Source organism: Ursus maritimus, unplaced genomic scaffold (assembly GCF_017311325.1).
Source record: "Ursus maritimus isolate PB19 unplaced genomic scaffold, ASM1731132v1 scaffold_36, whole genome shotgun sequence".
In the NCBI taxonomy this organism is placed as follows: domain Eukaryota; kingdom Metazoa; phylum Chordata; class Mammalia; order Carnivora; family Ursidae; genus Ursus; species Ursus maritimus.
Window position 1 is genome coordinate 11,854,671 of NW_024426230.1, and position 19,321 is coordinate 11,873,991.

A 19,321-nucleotide genomic window follows, 5' to 3' on the forward strand; every position below is an offset into this window, starting at 1 on the left:
GCTATTTTTGCTCCTTCTCTTTTCTGAACAGCAATTAGTAAAGCAACCCCTTCCCCTCCTCCCTAGTGCTGTCAAGCTGTTCAGAGCAGTTTGCAACTCGACAATGGTACCATTGTGAATGCTCTCTGGGCTTCCTTCCCACAGAGAGTTAAATGGGCAGTTCCTGCTGCCCATGATTGGTGTCCAGTGAAATAATACTCAAGAGCCAGGTTTTATCAGCTTCACGCCAGAGAAGTGAAGCCAGGGAACCCAAGCCTTCATATCATACTGGACCATATGCCAACCCTGATGGCCCCAAAGGTTTATCACTATGAATCAGGATCCATCATGTCCCTTGTGAAATTTCACTTCACATACCTTATGTGAAATGCAAAGCTTCACTAAAAACCGAACCTTCTTTACAATTGGCATGAACAGATGGACGGTAACAGTGGTTTGGCAAGCAAAAGTTAAGATTTAAATAGGCTGTATTCTAGTGTTTGAGAGGAAAAGCAGTTAGAAGAAAATGGGGAGATTTGTGACCCATAGTTTAATTTTAATTCCATTATTGAGTTATTAAAAATTCAATGGCAAAACCCCTCATGTTTAGTAAAAGGAAAAGAATGGATCAAAAGCATTGTAATTCCTATGTCAAACAAGGTTAGAGACTAATTTCAGCTTTACATCCTTCATTCTTTGCTCTCTGAAATCCACAAATAGCATCTAAATCTACTGCTGTTTTTATATTTAAACAAAGACTAGAATAAAACTTGTACATTATATAGTAGTAGGTGTAGTGAACGATAATGTGAACATACCAGTGCACCTCCATCACTAATATAAAAAACATATGGGTTTAACAGAGAAAAAAAAAAGTCCCTGTTCTATCCCAGGTGAGAATTTAACGAAGAGGGAAGTAGAGAAACTTCATTTTGTTATCTTTAAAGACAGTTTGCCCAACAGCTGATAGAGTTCTCTACCTTCCTTCTATTGCATGCACTATGATATGACCCAACTGTTCAGACTGGCGTATGTGGACCATACTGCCACACAGGATTTGACGAGACAGTGAAGATGGTGGTAGTGCTTTCTTTTCCTTTGCTATTTTTGCCGTGAAGCCAAGGTACTATCGGAATAGGATAAAAAATGCCTCATTTATCAGTAACGTAAAAAAGCAAATAGTGTGTAAAAGCACTTAATAAGGCATGAAAGTACTTTACAGGAAAAGTGTAAAGAAGGCTTGTTATGCAAGAATGTGAGTCTATCATAAAATTTAAGATTAGGATAATCTCAAATGCTCTTTTTGAAATGGCAAATATATGTAAATATTATCAAACACTTAGAGAACTTCTTAGTCTTATTACTAGCTATTACTGTTACTAGCCTGGAAATTACTGTATGACTAAGTATAAAAAATACTTTATTTAAATAATCTATAAACTAACTCATTTTAGAAAGACTTTACTATAAAAGGAAAATACATTCAAGCTGTGCTCTGCTATTCAAGAAGCAAGAATTATATAAAGGCAAAAGGAACTGTCATCTTAGACACTGGCTGTTGTATTACTGGTCGTAACATTACAAAACCAAGTTTATGTTTTGTTTTGTTTTTCTGCTTGACTGCATTATCTGGTTTGGACCTCATCTGCTATTACTCTTCCCTTGGCTTTATACCACCCAATACTGAGGAACTCCTATTTCTTACCCACATTACACTTTTATCCCTTCATGCTTCCTTGGTAAAACCATTCTTAATTTCCTCCTCGCCACTATCCTCTCCCACTGTAATAAATCACTTTTACCACCCTACTTTGCAGATATCACTACTGCTGGACTCCTCACCAGAGGGCACTTCATTCATTCACTACTTGCTCATTCACCCATTCACCCACCCACCCACTCACCCATTCAGACTGTAAGCCGCTGTACCAGACTGTAAGCTTTGAAAGCAGTGACTGTTTTTCTATCCCTAGCTTTTCTCTCACAGCACCTCCCATACAGTAGGTAGTCAAGAAATATTTGGTGAATAAATGAAAGATCCCAAATTGCTTAGCAACCTTTTTTTTTTGCGGAAAGGAATATAAACTTTCTTTTTTTACATGAACAAGTTTGGATGCCATTCAACTTCTACTGAGACAGTCACTTTTTTCCCCTTTGGTAATGACTTCTTTCGTAAGATTTTATTCCTTTATTTCTGAGAGGATCTTAAACGTACTTATTTTAAAGTCGTTTTGATGTTCAGTATAGCCTTTTTTAATACTTAAATCTGTCATTTTGCATTAAGTGTTCTTGGTAGAGAATAAAAATCGAAAATATCTCTAGAATTAATATAATGAAATAGAAAAAGAAGTTGGTCATATACTGAAGTCATTTTTGTGAGCTCCCGTTGTTTAAATATAGGAAAAGTAATTATTATTGGTCTTAATTAGTAAAATGATCATCTCTAGAGAACGTTAAAAGATGCCATTTTTAGACACTGGTTCAATTCTACAGAATAAACTTCACTACTATCAAAAATTTATTACATAGCAGAGAGATTTATGTTTATTGCCTTTATATTTTTGGAAGGACAAAGGCATATTTGCTAGCCCAAAACTAACACCTTTAAAGGCATGCAATAAAATATTCCCACAATGATTGTAAGGAAACCTCTCAAAATACCAATAACATCATCAATAGGCATATATTGCCATTTTTTAAAAAGAACAGCTGAATAAAATAAAACTGATATAAGACTATATTAGAATCACAATAGAAGTGTTGCACATATCCAGGGTCCCTGTTTGTTTAAATAATTAATCTATGTGCATACACAGACTATAAGGTTTAGCAATAAAATACAGGCCAGGGGAGGGGTATGTTTAATCAAAGCTTAAAAAAAAAAAAAACCCAAAAAACCTTCAACAGCAATGTCCATCTCTTTAACACAGGAGACTGAAATGCTCTCATTACAGAGCACATTGTTAAGTAAATAAGAATGTCTGTCTGCTCTTAGAGAGGACATACTACAATGGTTAATATCAAAGGCACAAGGGCTGCGAGCATTTCAAAAGCCACAAAGCCTGGATCACTTAGTTGGTGAAATATTTTATTTAAAGAATTCTCCTCTTTTGAAGTATGAATGACCACAAAATATAAATAAATCTTAGAGTTTGTAACAAATAACCAATTTGTCCATGAAGTTTAAGACTTTCATTTAGAAAGTATGTAGAATGAAGGGCACTTAACGAGATATTGAGGGCTCCTAATGGAATCACTGATGTAGGTGGTGCAAAGTTTCAAGAAGTGAAACCAAAGACCTCAGCAGTATGTAGACTTTCATAGCTGCCCCTCCCAGCTCTCCTGTGGCTACCACCTTCCTTGCCCTTCAGGGAGTGTAAGCCTTCAGGACTATAACCACTGCTGCCTCTGTCCTTGGGGAGTGGGGGACATTAAATTGTACTCTTCCTAGGACAACATCTGTCACTTCATCAAGACACAAGTGTTTTGGCTCACTTTTCTCCTTGACAGATCCTGCCTGCCCCCTCACCCCCCTCAAGAAGTGGAGGGGGAAACCTCACTGACTATTGATCTCTGAAAATTATTTTCATTAAACTGTAATGTCCTCTAGTAAAAATATAATGATTAATCAGTCAAAATACAACACCTTTTGTGTGTATGCTATTCTGGCTTGTTCATGTATCAGAGGCAGTTTCTACTGTTCTTAGGTTTCCTTTCCTTACCTATCAGCATGCTCTTACAGTTGTAGCCTAGACCAATACAAACCACCAAATATAACAACAACGAACAACTTATTTTTAAAAGTACACTTGGAAATGAACAGAAATTTTCTGTTAAAAAGAAAAAATGAATAGTTCATCCATCCACCCATGAATCCATCTACCCTAACCTGTACTGTTATTGCTGTGGTAGAAGTTAGTGAAACCAGGATTAGTAAGACTTATTAATATGTGCACATACAATAAGTCCTATAACAAAATGTTATAAGGCAGTGAGTGTGTTGCTTAGAGAAGGAAACTTTGTTAAAAAAAAAAAGTCTGGGTCATGCAGAACGAGTATATTAGATGGAAGATACTAGAGAAGGGTATTCTTGGGGCAAAACCATAGAAAAGAAAAGAGCACTCAGGGATGATAAATATGGTCTAGCTAGACACAGACAGAGTGTCCTGTCAGTATGGTGGGACATGACAGTAAGGATGAGGGGTGGAGCAGGAAGAAGTACAAGTATGTTTGACAAAACTACAGTGAGGGATATGAGGTTGGGAGGGTTAAGCTAGTAAGAACTGTTTGCGTGCAAAGAATTCACATAAGAATTTCAATACACACTCAACAGCCAGCACGAGTTTTTTTTATATACTTATATTTGTGTTTTAGAGGAATATTTCTAGTGTAGAACGTAATAATATCCTCAAGTATCAGGTAACTACCATTTTCTGAGCTCTTGCTACATGACAGGCTGCTTAGTGCCTCTACAGATAATTTAATCCTTACGACAGTCTTGAGTTTAGTACTCTTTTTACAGATTAAAATAAAACTTAGTAAGTGATTCTGGACTGACTTGCCAACAATCAGCTTCCACATTTGAAAATATAATTTATAAATTAAGGACATTCCATTTTTATGAATATTATCTTAAATAATCTTCAAAAGACAGTATACATAAAATTATATAGTTTCTCAATAAACTCACTTTCTTCTAACACGAAATGGCAGCAATATTGATGGGCCTCCCTAAGAGGTTTTATAATGTTCTATCATAATGAATGGCAAACTACATTAGTGGAGCCAATCAATTACATTTCATTTCATTTTGGCTCTCATACTTTTGCAACAAGTTCCTTACATGTGAGTAGTAGAACTGCAGGGATAACAAACTGTGACTAATTGAAGAATGATCATTGACTTCTGGTAATTTGTCTGATAAAGTTAAACAGAAACCCAATTCTGGCATTTACAAAAAGGTCAAATCTAAACAGATTAATATTGGTTTGGTAGGAAAGAATATTAAACCTAGGAAGAACGTGTTTTTTAAAGATGCCATTTAATTTTATAATATCCCTCATACTGTGTATTTCAGAATATCACATATATATTATATAAACATATAATATAAAATAAATAATAATAAAATAAGCCCCTACGTATAAATTACAAGAAGCCCCTTAAAAAGCCCCTACATATAATTACAAGAATTATAAAAGACATGCTGCATTCCATCTTCTAAAATCTCACCCTCTGAGTCCCAGATTTTCTATGCATTCTTTATTTTCTTACTCCCTAAGTAATAATTTCTTCCTTAGAACTCCCAGAACATTTTACCTATAACCCTATGTCACATTTTATCTTATAATTATTAACTTACATATTATTCTCTCCCCTATTAAATGATAAGCGTATTGGAGAAAAAAATTACCATCTACAGCTGCCCCTTGAACAACATGGAGGCTGGGGTGCCAACATCCCATGCAGCTCCAAAATCTTTTAATTCCCCCAAAACTTAACTACTAATAGCTTACTGCTGATCAGAGCCTTACTGAGAAGTTGATTAACACATACTTTGTACGTTACATGCATTTCATACTGTATTCTTAAAATAAACTAGAAAAAAGAAAATATTAAGAAAATCCTAAGGAGGAAAAAATACATTTATAATACTATACAGTATTTGTCAGAAAAAAACCCCACAAATAAGTGGACCTGTGCAGTTCAAACCTATGTTGTTCAAGGCTCAACTGTGATTTGTCTCTACATGTTTCTCAAATTTTCACCACTATCATAAAAGTGATCAGGAAATATTTTTGATAGAAGAATAACAGTACAGTTCTATTTCTTGAGCTGGTCATGGTTAAACTATAATTATTCACCATACATTTAGAATTTATGTATTTTTTTCAAGTTATATTTTACAGTACGGTTAAAAAAAAATTTAAGAAAAATGGGACATGTGAGACAGTTAATTTTGTCCACTTGGCTGGGTCATGGTATCCAGGTTTTGGTTAAACACCAGTCTTGACATTGCTGTGAAGGTATTTTTTCAGATGTGATTACCATTTAAAATCAAGAGACTGAGTAAAGCAGATCATACTCTATAATGTATGTAGGTGGGCCTCAACCAATCAGTTGAAGGCTTTAAGAGAAAAGACTGAGGTCCTTACGGAAGTAAGGAATTCTACCTCCAGATGCCTTCTGACTCAGATTACAATATCAACTCTACCTAAGAACTCCTGCAGATTTCAGACTTGCCAGTCCCCACAACTGTGTGAGCTAATTCCTTAAAATTAATCTTTCTCTCTTTATGTACGTATATACCTACATCCCATTGACTCTGTTTCTTTGAGAACCCTAATACAACATGATTGTACACTGTAACTTCTGAAAATTTCTTTTTATAATAAATCTCATGTTAAAAAAGTACATACATGATAGCATCATATTTAACATTTGTACATAGTTGAAATGTCTCTAGGATCATAAAAAATTGCTTTAAAATTTTTATTTAAGGTATAGAGTAATGATAGCTAAGATCATGAAATTACTACTGCAACATCATTATTCCCACTGCAAAAAAGCCAAAAAAAATTAAAAACAACAACAGCAAAACAACCCAACCCCAGCATGCGCGTGCGCGCACACACACACACACACACACACTCAACAGGTAACTAACAAATGATGGCTCAGATCAACCTGAAATACCCCTCAGGTCCACTGGTTACCCAGAATCTGCCTATTCTTGCTCCCCAGCATTGCATTTCAATTCTAATTGCATAATCAACAAATTGAGCTCGAGACAAAAAAAAAAAAAAAAAAAAAAAAAAAATCGCCTAGCTGACAAAGACCGAGGTTGCAAGAAAATGCTTTTCAAGTACAAGTAATGCAAGAAATGACAAGTGAAGTGAAGGAGAGGTTTCAAAGCTTGAAAGACAGTCATCAATACTGACAGATTACTGCAATTCTGGCTGCCAGCATGATCGATTTGGACAGCATATGACAATCAATATTGTCCTCATTTAGTGAACAACATTAGATTCATAGTTACAGAAGATGTTCCCAGGATAAAATTTAAACTGTATTTAATGATCATAAATAGCACAATTTATGCTGTGGAATCTTAGTGGGTACTTTTATTGGGCATAAAATAACTAACACAGCAGTATAATTATCCAAATATAAGTGAGTTTATTATATAATCTTTTATCTCTTTATTTCTCTTATGAGGATTAAAGTAGTAACTGGTGGTTTTCAAAGCCTACTTCTATTTCAATTTCTGTCATAATTTCTGTTAAGTTCTATTGATCTGTTTTAGAACACATGATTTTTTTCCTCAATGGGAACTTATCTGGATTTGTCAAAAACATACATTTTAAAATTTAATATATTTCTGAGATATACATTATTTAAAATTCAAAGACATCTATATTTCAATATCTTAAAAACACCTAGTTGTAACTTAGTATATAAGGCTGCATTTAAAAATCAAGTAATCTACCTGTATGAAATCATTTCCCCTGACATTTAGAATTAATATAGAACTTAGTGAGTCCCTGTAAAAGATGACTATATATTCCTCAGATTAGCAAAGGCTAGGAGCATCTTTATTACATCCTTAAATAGTATGGAGAAATAATTTCCACATAGCTTCTAAATTCAAGCTTCCGAGTCAAGAAAAATTTCTTTGATCTGTCTGATTTTATGTTTTTATTCTGAGTGTTCCAGAAGTGGTTCTGCTGATGGAAATTGCTCATATTTGCTGTGTAAATAAAATGTTCATGTTTACTCTTTCAATCTGAAATTATCTCTCTTTATCTTAGAAATTTTCTCGAATGTGGTATCTATTAATGTCTCAGCAAGATGAGCTAACTATTAAAAAACTTCAAGAAACAGGCCTGAAAATCCAATCCAATCAATTAACCTACCAACCAACCAAACATAAAAACTCAATTAGGCAATTCCTTGGTGTTGGGTAGAGTTGTTTTAATATTGACTGTAATCTTTACAGATAACAGAATTAATCGCTGCACAAAATAATGTACTCACTTACCAAGCACACCCAAATTCATTACCTCATTTAATCTTCACAGTAATTCTGAGATGGGTATTATCTTTTTTACAGACAAAAAAAGTGAGGTTTAGAAATTCTGTGACTAGACCAAGATCACAAGGCAGAGCTTGAGTTAAAAATCAGTATTTTCTAACTGCAAATCCAGCCACCATACCTCTAGTATAACATGCAAATCTGAAATAGTTCTCAAGAGTATGAACTTAGATGCAGGAAAAAGAAATTAAGCCATAGCCCCAATATTTTTAATTTTGCATTTTTAACTATTTGGTAAGGTGTGCATCTTAAATGTTTGTACCTTGGGTCAGAAATAGTTTGTGTTTGCTCACAAAACTGAGCTCCTGTTTTATGACACAAGAGGCAAATAGAGTTTTGTACTTCTAATCTCTCTCATCAATTTTCCAAAAGACTTAAGGCATTCTTTCAATTGTGTCTTAAATGAAATGGTGGAGGACACTAACCTTAGGATGAACATCAGGATCAGGCAAACTGTAAGGAGGCAAAGGTTAGAAAGAAGACAACCCCAGAGGAGTTGACAGTGTGGATAAAATTAGTTTATGGGTAATAATCTGTACATTCCTTGTTGGCTCAGCTAACTTTCTAGAGATATTCAGGAAATAATAAACCAAATCACTGCATTTTACAATAACCACTTCAGATCTGAGCTTTCAACTTAAAAGTAAGTGAAGATATAACTGTCACAAATAAGAAATGCTACATAAATGTCATTAAGCTTAATCAATGTACCACGCCATGATCCACCTATAATTCCATTTCACAGTGTCAGAATACATGAGAAATTACATAGGAATCAGATTGCTTAAGTCAATTTTCATCAAAAGAAGAGAATATATGTGGCAGAATTACGATAAATCCATTTCATGTGGAATAGAACACAGGATATTTTAAAAAGCCTTCCCTGTAAAGCTTAACAACTTATTAAGTAAAAGAAAAATAATACAAATGTTTTTAATCATATAGAAAAGGTACATGGAAACACAAATTCATTTTAGAAAGGAATATCAGAAAACAATGTAAAATTTAAAACTGTGTATATATTTTGTGCCAGGCATTGCTCTAAGAGCTTTATACATAATGACTCATTCAGTTCTCCTAACACAGTGAGCTAGATGTTATCATTCTCATTTTATAGATATGGAAACTGAAGCTCAGGTTAAATAATTTTCCCAAGGCTAGATAGCTAAGGAAGTGAAGGCCAGATCTGGCTCCAGAAGCCATGTTATTAAACATCCCACGTCCTCTCATACTTCCACATCTTTGTTTACCTTGTTCCCTCTGCCTGGAATGCTCTTCTCAATCTCACCCACCCGATTAACTCGTATTCATCATCTTTCAATATTCAATCCTCACATTTCTCATAAGAGTTTCTTGACACCACTACCCCTTCCAGCTGAGAGGCTGCTTGTCATTATACATCCAGAACACTGTACATAACTCTGTTACAACACATGCACTAAAAACAGTGTATCTCCTCAACGAGATTGAGTACTTAATGATGACTATTTTGGTTATTTTTATACATCTAGACTATCAGAGTACCTAGTCGTACTCTAGAGTATTAGAGTACCCCTAATGGGGCCCTAATTAATTAACCAAAAGATAAGTACTGATTAGTAGTATAAAAAAGAAAATACACCACTCAAATATCATAACTGCTCAAACACGGGGGAGGAACTCTAGCATTTATATATCAATAAACAGAAACTCACCTAACACATAAGAAATACTTACCTTGTAAAGTAGACATGTATTACAGTAGAAACCATACTGTTAAAAGGATACAAGTTTTGATACAGTGGAATCAGAGATTTCAGAGCACGGCTTGCATTTATAGCTGTTGCTCGAACCATAATGGGTAGGACCTTTCCATTCACAATAGCACCATCAAAAAGTGGACCAAAGAAGGGAACCTGATTGAGAAATTAGAATATAATTTTATACTCATATTGGAGAAAGGTTATAAATAAGAATAATCAAGACATTGCACACAAAAATGTTTCTACTTCCTCTTTAGTTCTTCCTTCATAGAAATACTATTCAAATTCAATTCTTTTCCATGGTTAACACCAGGACAATAAACAAAAAATGCCAAAGGTCTACAGGGTTTCCCCATTCAAAAGAACTGTGCTTCATTTAACTGACTAAATAACTCTTATTCCCTGACAGTTTTTAAATTTTTGTAGCCTCTATTGCACACCAAAATCCAACACTGGAAATAAATTCCTTTCCCTCCATTGAGTAAACACAGTGAAGATAATACATCCTTATAGGCAGTAAGTTAGGTCTTCATTATTTTTGAGTGATACCAGCTTTACTACAGAACCTAAAAGACTTTTATTACACGGTTTATTAGAAAAAAATCTATGTTTCGGTAATTGTCATTTTTATCAGATGACTGACAGTTTCAAAGTTATTCTGTTTGAATATGGTTGGTACAAATGACAGCTGAAGGCAATAATGTGAGCCTCGGATAATACAGTAAATATTTCAAAAAATATGGCTTTGTGGCCATATATTGTCCCTGATGTATATTCTTCTTTGATTAAAAAAAATTTTTTTTCTTTAGAGATTATTTATTTGAGAGAGAGTGAGCAGAGCCAGGGAGAAAGAACATGAGTGGGGGGAAGGGGCAGAAGAAGAGGAAGAAGCAGGCTTCCAGCTGAGCAGGGAGCCTGACGGGGTGGGGGTGAGGGAATTCTTTGATTTTTTTTAAAAAAGAAAAACCTAGGCGGTGGGGAAAGGGGACACCGAAAACACAACAAAAACAAAAAAAGCAAAAAAAGAAAAAAAAAAGAAAATCCCATTAAAAATATAAAAACCGTTAATAGTTTGCAGGCTGTACAAAAATAGGAAGTGGGTCATAGTTTGCTGACCTCTGGTTTAGATAAACCCTAAAAAAACCTGGCTGTAAACTTAAAAACTCACACCTGGGGAACTTAGTCTAATTCAAGAAATTCTAAAGATTCAGGATCAACTGTCAAAAAATAGGTTTTCTATAAATTGAAGGTATTCAATTAAAAAATAAGAAAGACACCGAAACACTACCACACTTTTTAAATTATTTTGAAAGAAAATACTTCTGCAAGTGTATTTCAACCTTATGGTAGAAGAGATCTAACTAGAACTTTTTTCTTTTTTTTTTTTTGACTTTGTAGAACTTTCCTTTATTAAGGAACATGACTACATAATCATGTAATTCTTAGTAAGATATATTAACTAAAAATACAGGAATGATACATTCCTGTCCTAAAGGGAATGATTACTTCTTATTGTGTCTTTTAGGAAACTATGATCATCCTCTTAGTAACAGGCAATCCTTCTGTGAGCCTGGTAGAAAGGAACTTCCACTCTGGCACTACCTTAGCCTTCTCCCACTTGAACATAGTTTCTTGCAATTTTTCCAGTTTTAGCGCCTTCTGAACCAGACTTACACAACTTACATAGCTATCAGAGTCTGTGTCTCACTTCCCCGTTTTCATAACCTGATATGCCTAGTCTAATTCTTCTGAAAGAAGAAACTCACAAACTCACATAGAGCTCAAAATATATTATTAAAATGTAACATAAGGAGTTCTTACCTCTGGTTTTTTCATTATTTGAATACTGAACATGTGATTTTTCATTGGATATATTACAATAAGGACATCACCAAATTCTGTAGGAATAATTCCTCTCCTGTAGTCTCTAGTATGCTCTGACCAAACAATGTGTACTTCGTCATTTCCCAAATGTCTCAACTGGAAAACCAAGAAAATAGTTCATAGTGCTTTAGAAAAAAGCATATAGCTCTTCAAACAGCTACTGACAATATACTATACAATACTATACTATACAAAGATTAAAACGTAAAGAAATAAAAAACCATGAATTTCATTTGATCATTTTTCACAACACATGAAACACAAACACTCAAAACATTAGGAGACACTGCAAAAGACCAGAAAATGTTCAGCTGTCTACAGTCAATGGGAAGCATAGAACTTAGATGAATAAAATTCACATACAGCCCAAATACTCTCCTTAACTAGCAACTACACTAGTTTCCCACTATGAAACCTTCTACAAGATTGTTTAAATGTTTTTTAAAAGTGAGCGACATAAGATTTTTCTTTTTTTCTGACCACTCTCTCAAAGGGCTAATGAGCAGTAAAGTTGCCTAAAGAAGGCAACAGGAAGAGAAGGAAAAGAAATAGATAATTCATAAATTGGGTAAATAATCTATTAAGAGAAAGTTGACTGTATTTGGTTCAACATTTTTGCCTATGAAATGATGTATATGAAATTCTTCCAAACAGATTTCTTGACATGTGTTAGACTCTGAAGATGTTGTTTAAATATTTGTCGTGCTTTACAAAGGTGCTTCTGGCAATCAGAGAGAGTTAACGTTATGAGGATTAAAATTCTAAAAAAGCAAAACATCCAAAAGTTGGATTTCTAAGTTATTAGAAAAGTGAACTTAATACCCATGAGTCTTCAGTTTTCTTCATAGAGATTATCGTATAAACATGTATTTTATTATAAAATTTGATTATTTTAATACATTGATTCTGTCACTGCAAACACCTGAGTCCATTTTTGGTGCATATCTCACATGAGCTTTTCTACTACTTTCAGATAAATGGACACACTGTTTGTGTGACACACTAAAGATTTAGAATTAGAAGAGGGAGAACTAGGATAAGTGCCATCAATATTTTTTGATGAGCTAATATACAAGCAATTTCTATTTTTGAAATATGCAATCTACTTGGCTTAAAGAACACAGAGCAGGAAAAAAGTTAATGTGTGATTTCAACAAACAAACAAAAAAGAAGTTAAATCTAATTAATGAAAGATTCTTTCTTCCGTTACCCTTAACCCTGGAGTCTTTTCATTTTTAAGTAAGCTCTACGCCCAATGTGGGGCTTGAACTCATGACCCAGAGATCAAGAGTTACACATTCTACCGAATGAGCCAGCCAGGCACCCCATAACCCTGGAGTTCTTAACCTGGGTTCAAGGGGGTTCTGCGTATATTTGAAAATTATGTGTAAAATTTTGTGTATTTTTCTGAGGAAAGAGTCTATCAAATAGGAGTATGTAACACAAAAAAAGTCAAGAACCAGTGTTCTAATGGTTTTTAAAGTCCCTAACAGCTAGAAAATCCTAATTACTATGAATGTCATTAAAGTATCTGAAAATACAAGGCAAGTCCCTGAACTTTAACATTTGTATTCCTAAGCAAGAAATGCCCCCTCAGATACTATGATGGATTATAAGACAGTACCCAGGCTACATCTATTGACCAGAATCTATTATTTAAGAAATACAGTATAAAAATATTTATTTTCTTTTAAGGAGACTTTTTTTTAGGCTTAAGTATATTAAATTTTTTTCTTTTTGGAAACCATAAACATACTTATTGCTCTAAATGTATGATGGTAGGCCTAACCATCAAAATATTGTTTAAGTTTTAATTCTCATTATTTACACCACACCACACACATGTGTGGACATACACACTCACTGAATAATATAAATTTAGTACTTGGGCTCTGTGACATTTTTAAAAACCAAACAGATTACACAACTTAGAAAAGCCATGGCTCTATAATTTCATTTTTTAATCAAAATACTTTAAAAATATCCTTCCTATACAGCCATCCCCATGTGTCAGCTTCCCTAATAGGTTTATGTTAACTGAATACAAAAGAAATGTGAAATAAATTTAACCAGGAGGGATGATCCAATCTAATTTTGATACATTAATGTCATATGCTGTACATGTTACAATAGCAGCCAGATCTAATACTAAGCTCCAGGCTATACTGAGATTTCCAAATGGCAGATTGTTCTAAGTGATATCAAGTATAATTGAAGTAATAAACGATAGTAAAAGCTGAGCACACTGTCAGGAAGAATTTAAGTATTTACTTTTTAAAATTAAATGAGTTAGGTTAGGAAAGACAAGACAACTGAAATAATGCAGGTCTCAATTTACAGAAAATTCCTTTTATTTATCTGCTACATTAACCCTTGAACTCTTGCCAAAGCTATCTATAATTTCTAGTGCCCACTTATCTAAAGAAATGAGAGAAAAGGGCAACTAAAGTTTCATCCTATAACCAAAGCTTGTCTTCAAATATCTACCACAGAGTATTAAAAGTCTGTTAAAGAAGTTTAATGGGAAAAAAAACAATATATTTTTACTAAGACACTGTAATGAAGATATTTGTGGCCAGAACCATACATATAACAAAGTCATTCTAAACATGTTCAAGCACTCTGAGGGGAAAGCTTCAAGAACATCCTTATCATTTTTTAAAGAGTGGTTATGTTGTCCTTATTAGGTATGTTTTTCTATCTTTAGGTCTTTAAAACCTGCAACACAATAAACACAACTTGAGAAATTGCTAATCATTGCTATGTATATCTTACGAATTTTTGAAAGATTACTGAATGAATTTTGAGTATTAACAGTAAATAGAAGTACATTTCAGAAGTACATTTGACATATTTAACACACATACTTTATATAATATTTTATGTTTATTCCTTATCTCTTATGGATTTACAAGATTGTGTCCTGTGTATACGCTCCAGGTTCTTCTATACTCTGAGCACTCTCAGAGTTCTACCTACATGTTTTTGTACCCAGATGCCAATCACTTCTGAAACAGAGTACAAAACTTTTTTTTTTAAAGGTTTTATTTATTTATTTGACAGAGAGAGGGTGGGGGGAGAACACAAGCAGGGGGAGCGGCAGACGGAGGGGGAGAACCAGTCTCCCAGCTGAGCAGGGAGCCTGATGTGGAGCTCGATCCCAGGACCCCGGGATCATGACCTGAGCCAAAGGCAGACACTTAACCGACTGAGCCACCCAGGTGCCCCAAGAGTACAAGACTTCTGTACATGGGATGAATCTGTTAAAATGATTGGTGACCAAATGATTTTTCCAAATTCACTTCAAATGCTGCTGAAATAATTTTATTTCAGTGTATATAATATAGGCTGCAGATTATCATTATCAATTCATGAAGATAATGTACTTAACGAAATTCAACATGTGTAAAATTGAAGTCCTCAATACATTATAGAGTATCAGCACTGGAAGAGACCCTAAAGCTCTGATTTCCCACCCAATACAGAACTCTCATGGCAATATCCTTGACAAGTAATCCTGTCTTTGTCTGAATATTTCTAGGGTTGGGAACTTTACACCCTCATGAGTCAGCCCGTTCATTTTTAAGGAGCTACAATCATTAGAACATTCTTTACACTGAGCTAAAATTTGCTTTCTGAAGCTAGTTCTTCTAAAATGAGCTTTACCAAATAAACCAGTCTATATTATATATATTATCTTTTCAGATATTTGAGGATTGGCCTAATATATATCTCAACTTTTCTTTTCCATGTTAAATGTGTCCTTAGAGTTCCTCCTCTTATAGCTTATAAGTCTATTCATTATCTTGGATTATTACCTCGGTTTACGAAGTTTCTATTAAATTGTGGTGTCTGGAATTGAACACATTATTAATATATGCTCTAATACAATCAGCTCATAGTGGGACCACTTTGTTTGTTTTGTTAACTAAATTATCTTCTGCATTTTTACAAAGTTGGCTCAAATGAAGTTGTAGTCAATTCAAACCCTTAAGTCTTGTTCTTACAAAGTTCTAAGCAGGTAAAACTGACTGCTGGATCTAAAGGGAGAATTTCATATTTATTCTTATTAAATTTTACCTTGCCAGGTTCAGATTATCCTTAAACCTATCAAAGTCTCTTTTAGCCTGATTCTGCTATTCAATGTGTTGGCTCTCTCTTACCCAGATTTGGGTTAACCTTAAATTCAATGTCTTGTGTCTTTGTTTAGATTTTGGATAAAAATGTCAAGTAGGACAAGTCTGGGTAACAGCCTTATAGCAGGTCACCATAAATGTTCCTCCTGGTTAAAATAATATCCAACATTTATTAAATTCTTACTATTCTAAGTGCTTTAGCATAATTTAGTTTTAACAACAATGCTATAAAGTATAATTATTATTACCCCTATTTTTACAGGTGAGGAGTTGAAACTTAAAAAGATAAATTAACTTGCCTAATGTCACATGACTAGTAAATGGCAGAGTCAGAATTGAAACCAAGGCAATCTAATTCCAGAAACAATACTTTTAACCACCTCCCTATATGCCTTTCATTAAATAATTAATTTATGCCTCTAGATGTGATTATACAACAGTCATGAATGTATATACTTACTGAACTATTAAGACCACATCTCTTCAACTTGTTCACAACAAACAACTTGGCTAAATGCTTTATACTGTCAATGGCCTTCCCTGATCTAGTAATCCTATTAAAACAAATTAAGTTACTTTGATGTGATTTGTTATGGTGAACTCATGGTGGCTCCTAGTGATCACTACTTCATTACCTAAGTGCTCACAAACCATCTGTTTAATAATCCTATTTTGTCAGGCATTGACATGGAGCTCATTACTGTTAATTTTTGTAGTTAGTGGACTATTCCATGTCCTTTTATGAAAATCAGACGTTTGCCTATCTTAAGACAACAAAATGTTTTCATTTTCCATGATTATCAGAGATTACATTCAATTCTAGATTTCCTCAATGCCGTGAAATATCATTCATCTGGAGCTGGAAACTAGATTTCATGTAAAGTAACTATATCATCTTTCACAAAATCAGCTTACCCTCTGAATTCCCCATTTCTGTTAAAGTACCTAACAACTAATTATAATTACTCAGGGTCAAAATCTGAAACTCTTCAATTTCTGTTTTCCTTACTGTATCTCTAACAAGCTCTTCATTTTTAAAAAAAAAACCATTAGATTCCTTTTTTGTACTTTCCTTCCTATTTCATCTACTGTTGCCCTATGTCAAATGTTCGTCATCCCACATACCTGAACTAGTTCATAAGTTCTTAAAAAGCTTCTCCCCTGCCATTCACTTTTCTTGATACATTAGCAAATACTGAGAGCTGACTAAATGCACTGTGCTGGCTAGTGTAGATACAATGGTGAAAAACCAAAAAACAAACCAGACACAGTCTTTGCTCTCACAAAGCTTCAAGTCCAGTGAAGGAGATAGAATAAAAGAAATAATAATTGAATAATTAATGATATAGATAATCCTCTAAATATACTTCTCTGAATGCAAATAACAAAGAAAACTGACCTATAATGGTATTTGAAGAACGCACAGAAGTTAATCAGGTTAGGCAGCTTGGGAGATAGTGGTATACATGTAGAAATTTAAACTGATTAATATTGCCTCAAGCCCTCATTCTTTCCCCCATCTTTCAGACACCCACACATAGCAAAACTGACACTATCAAATACTCCTCAATCATGTTAAAAAGCATACTTTCATACATTTTAGGATCATACATACTTTCATATGTTTACTTGCTGTCTGGATCATTCATTTTTAGTAACTAAGAAAAGCTTCTTGAAACAATAGGAATGGTGTCTAGTATACAATTACCTCAGTAGAGTGGGCACTCAACACATACTGCTGAGTATTAAAAAGACAGTGCTGAAAATGCTTTATTGAAATGTGTGACTTCTGTGCAGAAGATGTGTTTGAAAAGACCCCAGCTTGAAAACTGGTTTTTGAAACGTCTCAATAACCAACTGAAAAAAAGGAAAATCCCTACTGGACTTGACTTCTAGTATAACCAAAAGCTTGGTATAAAATTTTCCTTTAAAATATTTTCCATCACAGAAACTCAAGAAAACAAAGCTATTATATTTGGAAATTATTGGAGTCTGAAGTTTCAGAGAAGGAGAAGCAACAGTTTTTAGACACGTGGGGTGACTTCTTTTTTGGTTACATTTGGACGAACACGAACTTAACAGTTCTCGGAAGAACACCGGAGCATGTTCAAGTCTGATGCTTGTGTTGAAGAAACGGAGAAACACAGATGGGAAAGAAAAAGGATGATGGGAGAAAGAGAGGAGACTTGAGAAAGGGCTCAGAGAAACAAGAACTGAAACAAGACATGATCAGGTTAAGTCTAGTTATAATATCACAGTAACTAGGTAAATTTTTTATCATTACATAGTGCACAGCATAAACACAGAATTATCTGCAATTATGGCATTTATTTAAAGATGGTGACAGGAGGTGTAAGTGCTATAGAGAGAATAAAATAGGGTAATGCGATAGTGTTACTGGGTAAAGGGGACTTCTTTAGCTAGGATGGTTTGGGAAGGTCTGAGAAACCGTCATGTGAATCTGAGAATAGAACAATGAGAATGAGAAAGCCTGGTGATGTGGAGAAAGAGCATTTCAAATGGAAAGAACAGTAAGTCCATACCCTCTGAGATGGGAATGAACTTGACATGTTGGCAGATTAGAATGATGGCTATGAGGCCAGATTGTGCTACATGAAAAGGAAGGTGACAGGAGATGTGATCAGAAAGGTAGGCAGGCAGGTGGTCAAATCATGGGGCATTGAAGGCCATAGTGAAGAATCAGAACTTTATTCTACATGCAATGAGAAGCCACTGCTATAGAACCCAAGTTATACCATTTGCAGTGGTGAGATAAATTTACTCTGAACCATTTATATTTCCTGGTTTCTCTATGCTCTATTCTTGTCATAAAAAGTATATTTACAGAAAGTGGGGTTAAAGGTAAAGTCTAGGATATTAAAATAGAATTATGTTATGTAAGACTGTTATTTTGGGATTAAAACCATGAGTATAATTCCATACCATTGATTATTATACTAACTAATGTTTACTAAAATAATGAAAATTTCATTATTATTTCTTAAATTTGTGTTTGAATTCACTTTCCAGACTATATTTAGCATAAAAGTGCTTTGGAAAGTAAAGTATATTTCAATTTTATTTCTAGACAAAATAAAGAAAAATAGATTTAAAATTAAAATCAGACCAATCAGGTGAAAAAAGCTGATTTATTTGGGAAACTATCATGACCAAATTCAAAAACAGAAAATGAAGTGCTGCCCATTACACTAACAATACTTCAGAGGAAACTGACTTAAGTACCTCTTTCCCAACTTTTGGGGGGTGCAGGAAAGGACAGACTGGAGACTCCAACTAAGTAAATTACAATGATCTCAACTTGATCTTCGTAAAACTTCTAACAGGGTAATTCAGCTACTTATGAAGCAGAGTATCACCAAGTGGCCAGAATAAGGAGACCAAGGAAATGAGACAAGCCCCTGTGAACACTTTATACCAATGCTTGCAGTACTTTTGATATTTAAGAGTAAACAGAATAAACTCAG

At 34.2% G+C, this 19,321-nt stretch overlaps 1 protein-coding gene across 2 annotated transcripts in view; it reads right to left on the minus strand.

Moving 5' to 3' along the window:
- RALGAPA1 (Ral GTPase activating protein catalytic subunit alpha 1) overlaps positions 1 to 19,321 on the minus strand; it is a 252,075-nt gene that overhangs the window by 18,392 nt on the left and 214,362 nt on the right. For both annotated transcript variants that reach the window (XM_040620839.1, XM_008694072.2), the window contains 2 exons: positions 11,638 to 11,796; positions 9,842 to 9,969 (listed from right to left, as the gene is read on the minus strand). In XM_040620839.1, the coding sequence (XP_040476773.1) occupies positions 9,842 to 9,969; positions 11,638 to 11,796 (287 nt within the window). The remainder of the gene's footprint in view (positions 1 to 9,841; positions 9,970 to 11,637; positions 11,797 to 19,321) is intronic.